Source organism: Nelumbo nucifera, chromosome 4, assembly GCF_055504915.1.
Source record: "Nelumbo nucifera cultivar China Antique chromosome 4, China Antique-T2T, whole genome shotgun sequence".
Classification (NCBI taxonomy): Eukaryota; Viridiplantae; Streptophyta; class Magnoliopsida; order Proteales; family Nelumbonaceae; genus Nelumbo; species Nelumbo nucifera.
In genome coordinates, this window is record NC_142652.1 from 87,279,388 (window position 1) to 87,288,004 (window position 8,617).

The following is an 8,617-nucleotide window of genomic DNA, read 5'->3' on the forward strand; positions in this document are numbered from 1 at the left end:
CCAATCTGTCCTAATTGATTTTACGGGTCCATTGACACCCTTACCTATTTGTACCTGCATTTAATAAATGCTCCCCTTCGTGATCGTGCCTGCCTCTATTTTGGTCTGGTTCTACAAAGTTTACAAAAACCTTTGCTCTTTCCTTTTTGTTCTCTAATCAATCCCACACGGACTAAGAAAGTAGAATAGAACTCAAATAAACCTTATCAGGTTCATTGAGCGTCTTTTCTTCCTTTCTCACACACAGGTTAATTGGTTCATATTGAGCTTTTCCACTGTTAGGGTGTTCCCCTCCGTCCTCCCCACCTTCTCGCATCTAGGCCTGCATAATGTCATGGTTCATTTGTTCCAAGTCGTGACTCGAGAGTGCGTTGGAAAGCTGTTTCATCTTTGCAACTAGAGGGGCTTAATTGGTTTCAAGGATAGTAACGGCATTTGCCATCCTTTCCCTTCTACAGGGTTAAATGCATCACTGTTCTTAGGCTACATTGGTTGCTACTCAGTTTATTTTTACTTAGTACTTGTAATTTATGCTATAATCAGATCGCATATCAGTTACTTTGATTGCTTGCACTCTTGATTTGCCATGACTCCAACACTGGTTAATTTAACTACTTGGAGACCCATGGGACCGGGGGTGAAGTAAACTAGAAAAGATTTTACAGATGAAGTTTCAAATAAACAACTGCAAACAAAAGAGCAAATGGCAAACTCTTATCCGCAATAAACTTTTTGTATACAGTACACATCAGAGCCCAAGTAAATTTATAATAATAGAATATGAACAAAAAGGTAAAGGTAAAACAATGAAGATGGGAGCCGAGCCAAGCCAAGTTCAGATTAACATTGATAATTGTTGAAGGTGTGGTGGTATCTTACCCTACGTAGTTCCGGCAGAGACCAACTTCAATGCAGCACACAATAGAGCCAGCCTTTTCAGTCAGACTGCATGCCCCTCAGCACACGCAATATGGAAAGGAACAGGTTGAGGATGTCCAGATACAGAACGGCAGAGGCCCAAACGTACTCATCATATGAATATCGCTTTATCAGGTTGTCTGTATCATAAACAAGATAACCTGAGAAAATCATAGCACCGATCGCACCATAGATGGCAACCGACGTTGGCCCAAGTGGGAAAAACATCTGTTCAATTGCAAGGAATTTTTTGTGATAAGTCAGATCAGATGGCTACCATGAACAACACAACTTTATCAAATATAGAATTACATTTACACACATGAAATGGGAGAGAGGATAGATGTTTGACCTGGATAAACCCAGTTAGGACGAGTACAAGGAGGCTGGCAAATAAAATAGGCCCGAGAAAGCTGAAATCCTTGCCCTTCTTGGAAGCCCAGAAAGTGTAGCCAGTTAGTGCACAAACTACAGCTGATGTCAAAATTAGCGCTTCAAGTACGATTCTCCCTGCACATGCCAAAAGTGGAATGGTTATCTCCCAAATTTAAAACGTGGTTTTTTCTTTTTCGGTCCAGCATGGGAAGAAGAGAGGAATATGGTAAAATTTGGCTGTCCATGTTTGATAGCCTGAGCTGTCCACAGGGCTCTCCCTGCGTGACACCTTAGTCCACAGACTCCATGTGATGGTAAAAGATGCTGAACGCATAGCTGTGTAGGCCAATGTGTCATGAGAAGAAAGCCTATGGGGAGAGCCCAGGCTGTCAAACATGGACAGCCAAAGTATTCTTGGGGTCAGGGGAGGGGGGCATTGCTGAGACCAACCTTCAGTATTTGCACATACTACCCCAACGGTGATGCTAAGAGATGCAGTGAAAAGTCCAAGGAATACGAGGTTCAATGGATGCTTCTGCTGATATACATACAAGGGCCACATAACTGCAAGAGTTCAGAGGTTTGTCAGTACCAATTAACTGTCATCATAACTTGAGAAAAATGAGGGATGATTTTGATCAGAATTTATAAGTTCTTGAATTTCTGGCTTCAAACATTTTTTATAAGTTCTGGCTTCAACATGCATGCTTTCCTAATTCCTATAGTTGTTCAACATTGATATTATGTTAATAATTCATACAAAAGTCAGATAAAAATTCACAAAAGAAGCATGTCTACCTTTCTTATTTTTATTTTTTATTTATCTTTGGGATAAAAGTGGATCGATATGATCCAAGGGAGCATTAAAGCAGAACATGTAAGAGGTTCTATAGGAGATTCCAGTTCATGTAAACATATCACATAGTATCCCATGTCTGCCTGTGTAAGCATCACTCTGTTTTAAACACACTTCCGAAAAGGCAAACATGTTTTTTTTGGTTAATGTGTCATTTTCTAGAAATATGGAAAACAAAATTGTTTATATTGGTGAACATCCCCTTAGAGAGAACACCCTGTGATGGTTACTCAAACTAAGCTCTACCTGATCACAACCAGCTTATGAAAATAGGGAAGTAAATCCTCAAAAGAATAAGTGCGCTATTACAGAATCTGTAGGGTCAGTTCACATTCTTCAAAGAATAAATGCAAATCACAGACAGAGTAAGGAATTGTTGTTACAGAAAAATTGATGGCCTTGAATTATAGATTGATCATTGACGACACAATAATGATTAGGAATCAGCATAACGACATTTAATCTACTTAGCTGCATGAAATATTTCTACCAAACAATTTCAGTTTGGTTCCCCCCAGGGAACTTGAACTTTCCAGGCTGAAGACAAAAGGACAGATATTGTTGAATTGGGGCCGTCAATTCATATTTGGCGAAGAGATTATGGCAGAGAGGAAGGAGGCCATAAAATATTCTTGTAATGTCAACTTGCAGCTTATGCAATGATCTCAAAGTCTCTACCATCTCCCATGATGTTTTGCGCCATGATATGCTTATTTATCTTGGCAATCCAATGTTATCATGTTCAAGTAGGTAAAATATCCTAGGGCTGCAACAGTGTCCACCTGTCAAAATTTGAATTCAAATTCAATCCATTTATAATATGGATCCACCCCTATCCAATCTGGTTTTCTTTTGCTTCATGAGGCTACACAATTTATTGTATCAAGAATTCAAACCAATTTTACTAATAGATACAACATAAATTTTAGGGATAATAGCATATAAGGGCAACTTTTGAGGTTTAATATCGATATACAAGTAATATTTAAAAAAAAAATAGGTGAACTTTTTAAAAATAATATCAATAAAGGGCAAAAACACTGTTCAGTATCTTCTTCTTGCCATTTGTTCACCAGCGCCGCCGCCACCCGCCTCCGCTGTCCGCTGCCGCCTCCGCCCATCTCTGCCTCCACCTCCGGCAATGTTGCCGGAGGTGGCCAGAGGCAGAGGTGGCAGCAGCAGCACTGGTGGTCATTTCTCTGCCCAACGCCGCCGCCTCCGCCTCTGGCAACGTTGCCGGAGGTGGGTGGAGACAGGTGGCGGCGGTGCTGGGCAGAGGAATGACCACCAGCGTGGCGGGTGGTGAGGGGGCGGCAGCGGGCGGTGGCGGGCGGCGGTGCTGGTGAACAAATGGCAAGAAGATGATGATGAACAGTGTTTTTGCCCTTTATTGATATTATTTTTAAAAAGTTAACCTATTTTTTATTTTTCTTTAAATATTACTTTTATTGATATTAACCCCCAAAAGTTGCCCTTATATGCTATTACCCCTAAATTTTAAGTAAACATATTTAAATTGAATCAAATTGGATCCATCTTTGATCCAATTATAAATAGATTGAATTAGGGTCACCCTTAACTGGATCAAACTCAGATAATACCATCTGCAGCCCTAACAAAAAGAGTCATAGGTTTAACTGTTAAAGTTCCATTCGAGTTACTTTAAATTCATTTGGATTATAACATACAATATCAAAGCCATTTCTAGTTCACTTTATTAATAATATGTAATATTTTGATCATTTTAGTTTAATCTATTAATGCTGCTCAATATCATTTGCAATCGGATTCATATAAATCAGACAGGATTCGATTTGAATCCAAATATTAATTAATCAAATTTGGGTCTAGGTATTTCCAATTTCAATCAGATATCTCTAAAACTATCCAACCAAGGACGCCCCCTTTCTCCTCCCCCTCTTCTCCTTAGTCGCTGACATTCTTTTCTTGATGTCTTCGTTCAGAAAGAAGTTGTATTGGGGTTAGTTAAAGGTTTTTGTGTGGACAAGGAGAATATTCACTTAACACATGTTCAATATGCTAATGACACTATCTTCTCTCTTGAAGACAAGTTGGAATTCCGCCTTAATTTGAAGATGGTACTGAAATGTTTTGAAGCTGTAACAGGGCTACAAACTAATTTAGGGAAGACCGGAAGAGTAGCATTATTGGAATTAATGTTCCCCATCAGAGGTTAGTTGGCTACAGTAATGGGGTGGGATATAAGCTAGAGAGTTGACTTGTAAAGTATCATAGTTTACCGTAGGGAAGTAATGCTAACAATGTTGGTTTTTTGGGCTCTAATCTTAGAAAAATGTGACAACCAGTTGGAAGCTTGGAGAAAGAACTATATATTCAAAGGGGGTAGACTTCCCTTAATCAAAGCTTCCTTGACCAATATTCCAAGTGGGCCGGGCCTCAATTGCATCTCTGAGAGGAATACAACTCTTTTAGGTAATTGGTTTCAGAGATACTAGAAGGAACCTTAATTCACAGCAAATACGGAAGGAACAGAATTTCCATTAATCAGAAGGATCTCATCAGCCAATCCCTGGAAAGGTATCATCCAAACTCCCCCCTTTTTTCAACATAACCTTAGAATCTTAGATTTAGTCTAGGAGATGGCAATCTTATCAAATTCTGGATTGTTTTTTGGTGGGGCCCTTCACCCTTTAGTGGGTCCTTCCCTAGCCTTTTTAACTTGATTTGTGCTAAACAAACCTTGGTTTCTTCTACTCTCATTAACGGAACACAGGGTCTTTCCTTTAACTTTAATTTTTGTAGAGGCCTCCTTGATCATGAGTTGGTTGAGATGTCGTCTATTCTCTCCTTGTTGTCTAATGTCCCCTACCTCCTCTTGATAAAATAATCTAGTCTATAACCCATAACAGATCCTTCTCTATCAAATCCTTCTTCCTTAGCCTGGTCTTTGAGCCCTTTACTTCCTCTTTCCCAGTTAGAAGGATATGGTTTTCCATGGTTCCTCAAAGGATTTCCTTCTTCCTTTGGGAGGCAACATGGGGTTAGTTGAATACTTGTGATACCTCACAAAAGAAAAGGCTTGGACAGTGGTGCCTCTCCCCCCATGTTTATGTTATGTGTCTTGAGAAACTTCCACTAAAGAATCATTAAGAAATAGAATTATATCTCTACTCATCTCTTGGATGTTGACTAACAAGGCATTTTCAGGTTTCGGCTATGGGGACTTAAACAGGAATCTGTTAGAGATTCTTCATTCGTCTCCTAGGTCCTCAGCCTTCCATTTCCCCAAGAACAGAAACTGCTTTTATTTTGAGGTTCAATGGAAGCTTATGAAGGGTCCATGGCCTTCCTTTGGCGACTGGAATTGGGAGAGTCATTTACAACTTTGATGGCAACTTTGTTGGTGGGCCTTAGTCAGTTAAAAGACCTTTTTTCCTTCTAAAAGACCTTTGGGAGGACATTTGGGTTGGAGATCTCCCTCTAAAAGACCTTTTTCCTTCTTTATATAAAAAAGATGTGATCTCAAAATTCCTTCCATCGATTTTAAATTTGTTAGCATTGTCTTGGGATTTTGGTTTCGGTAGAGGGTTAAGGGATGAGGAAATTGAATGTTTGTCTGCTCTTCTGTGTCTCCTTGATAAGGTTCGGCTGGATCCCTTGAAACCTAAAAAAAGAATTTGGGCCATTCACCCCAATGGGTCTTTTTCTTGTGGCTCCTTTTTCAAGTTCCTCTACCAAACTTCCTCTCAACAAAGTTTCTTCCCTTCCAAAGAAGTCTGGTGTAGGCCAGTCCCCCCCCAAGGTTATGGCTTTGTGTTGGGAAGTGTGGCATGGTAAAGTAAACACGATGGATAACCTACAAAAGAGAAGACCCGTCCTTTGTATTTCACCAAACTGGTGCATTCTTTGCAGATCTCATGGTGAGGATTGTAATCATCTATTTTTATCTTGTAGTGCAACTGCAAAGCTCTGGGCTTGGCTTCTATCTTTGTTTGGGTATAGTGGGGATATGCCAGCAAAAGTAAGTACAATCTTTAACCCTTCTTTTTTCTCTTGGCCCCAAAAAAGAGGAAGGAAAATGTGGAGATGCACGCAAGCAGCATTGTTATGGACAGTATGGGAAGAAAGGAATGCCAGGATCTTCCAAGAAAAAGGGAGGAGCAGTCAAGCCTTAAAGGACTGCATTATGTCCAGGCCAATACATTGGTTAAAGACTCTACAATTATTTAACCACCTCTCTTTTACTGATTGTTGGAAGGATTGGAAATTGGTAGCAAGCTGTTCCTCCTACAAGGTAAGGGTATTGACTAGCTGGGCCCCCCCTCCTCTTGGTTCTTTGAAGCTGAATTTTGATGGGAGTAGCCAGGGTAACCTGGGTCCCTCTGGGATGGGAGGTGTACTGAGGAATGAGACTGGAGAGGTTGTCTTACTCTACTCTGACCCTTTAGGTGTTGGGAACTATCCATGCAGAACTGTTTGCTGCAATACAAGGAATACTTCTTGCAAAAGAAGTGGGTGTGGAGCAGCTTCTAATTGATGGGGATTCTAAGACAGTGGTGGAATGGTTAAATAATCCGGAGGATGTCACTTGGGGTTACAAAAATGAGTTAAAGAAATTCAAATGTCTGACAAGAAATATGTCTATAACAGTACGGTGGGTTGGGAGATCAGCTAATGCATTTGCAGATGTCTTGGCTAAACAAGGGATAAATATGGAAACATTGCTCTGGGCACAACTGTAACTCTTGTTTTAACATCAAGATTCATGTAATTTCTGTTATAGTTCTTGTATTTGCTGTTAGGAGAGGTGACACCTCGCGCCTCTAAAGGGATGTTCTTGTAACCAATCATTAATTTAATGGAAGATGAATTTATTTATCAAAAAATAAACCACTGACTCACTGCAGTTTGATTCTCTGTTAGTTGAGGGTAACCATAGAATCACTAGTGGATGGGCTAATAAGAGAAGTGCGTGTCCTTGTAGGCTTGCTCATTTCTTGCAAGAAATTTTTGACATCTCAGATCTGATCCATTGCAGCTTTAGAGGATTCCCAGAAGTTTAAATGTTCTGGCATATGCTTTAGAAAAAAACAAATGCAGTGGGAAGGGATACATTGTATAGTGCAAATTCTTATCCTATGTCTTTAATGCTTTTTTTAATGAAAGTTACCTTTTTTTCCAAAAAAAAAAAAACTATGGGAAAAATAAACGAAAACACCATAGGCACCTAAAACCCATAAAAAAAAGTTGGTCAAATCCCCAACAAATAAATTTAATTTCATTTATCTGCGTATGTACTCCAACTAATAACAACTACAACATCCAACAGCGCAGGCGACAAATCTAAATTCAAGCATAATAAAAAACAACCTTGCAGCTTAAAAAATAAATTAATTAACAAATTAACAATGAGATATCAGAAACCCTATAAAGTTGTTCGCTAAAGCAGGAGAAACTAAACCCAGGCCACATCGACAATTAGGAAATCAACATACACATGTAATCCACCGATGGAAGCAAAATACATCACGAAAACCCACGAATCGAAGAATAGAATCTTGAAAACGAGTATGCGTAGAAGGGAAGATAGAGAGAGAGAGAGAGAAAGAAATACATAGCGGATCGGAGACATACGTATCAAGGGCAAGAACGTGAGGAAGAGCAAGAGACCAGAGCTGCTTCTGAGAAGTTCATTGATGGGAGAGTACAAAACGGTTGCAGAAGAGACGATCGTGGTGAGGACGACCTGAGCCGAGAGGATCCCGTACACCTTACGAATAAAACCCCATCGGAGCTCGTTCTCCCCATAACTCAGACCTGGGTAAAGCGTCCCAGATTCTAAGTCTAAGTCTCCCTTGCTCAGGCTCGTGAACCCGTACATCTCTCTCCTCCCTTTCCCAGATCCCTCGACGTCGACGGCTCCACCAGCAAATCGAACCGACGAAAAATTATGGAGGTGAGGAAGAGTGTCGGAGATATTTATGTAGTAGAGAGAGAAGTGAGTTTACGAAATTGCTCCTGAACAAATGGACAAGTCAATGGTATTTTGTGCGATTTACTTTTTGAGGGCAAATATGTGTTTACGCGGAAACAGACAAAGGGAAGTTGATTGGAAATTGTTAAAGCTCCGTTTGGAAGGAATACTTTTACAAAAAAAGGTTTGGAAGGAGTATAAATACAAATATTTTGTATTATTTAGTATGTATTTTTACTATAAATTTTTGTATTCCTTCGAATATGAGCTTAGGGCTCAGTTTGAAGGAGTATAAATACAAAATATAAATATATAAAGTACAAAAATTTTTATTTTATACATATTTGTATTTCTACTTCTTTCAAACTGAACCTAAAGGAAAAATAAGTTAAGGGTAAATTAACAAATGCCTGAATTTTCATTTACATAAAGATCCCCTAAACATTAATTGACCAAAAATACCTCTATTTTCTCCAAACAAAACCATTTAAATCATCTCACTAGCATAAAAA

The 8,617-nt window shown here is 39.4% G+C and overlaps 1 protein-coding gene across 1 annotated transcript; it reads right to left on the minus strand.

Moving 5' to 3' along the window:
- Window positions 1-638: 638 nt before the first annotated feature.
- On the minus strand, window positions 639-8,084 carry LOC104613046 (Bax inhibitor-1 family protein). The gene is made up of 4 exons (XM_010280737.3): window positions 7,766-8,084; window positions 1,744-1,857; window positions 1,271-1,428; window positions 639-1,146 (listed from the first exon to the last, which is right to left on the minus strand). Exons 1-4 carry the CDS (start codon window positions 8,010-8,012, stop codon window positions 937-939), a joined length of 729 nt encoding a protein of 242 aa, XP_010279039.3. The 5' UTR covers window positions 8,013-8,084; the 3' UTR covers window positions 639-936.
- Between the last annotated feature and the right edge of the window lie 533 nt (window positions 8,085-8,617).

Excerpts from the sequence above, each read along its gene's own strand:
- LOC104613046 (XM_010280737.3), bottom strand. The coding sequence starts at position 8,012 with ATGTACGGGTTCACGAGCCTGAGCAAGGGAGACTTAGACTTAGAATCT. Across the intron at positions 1,858-7,765 it reads CACGTTCTTGCCCTTGATAC|TTATGTGGCCCTTGTATGTA; the intron begins GTATGTCTCCGA and ends GAACTCTTGCAG. Across the intron at positions 1,147-1,270 it reads TCCTAACTGGGTTTATCCAG|ATGTTTTTCCCACTTGGGCC; the intron begins GTCAAACATCTA and ends GCAATTGAACAG.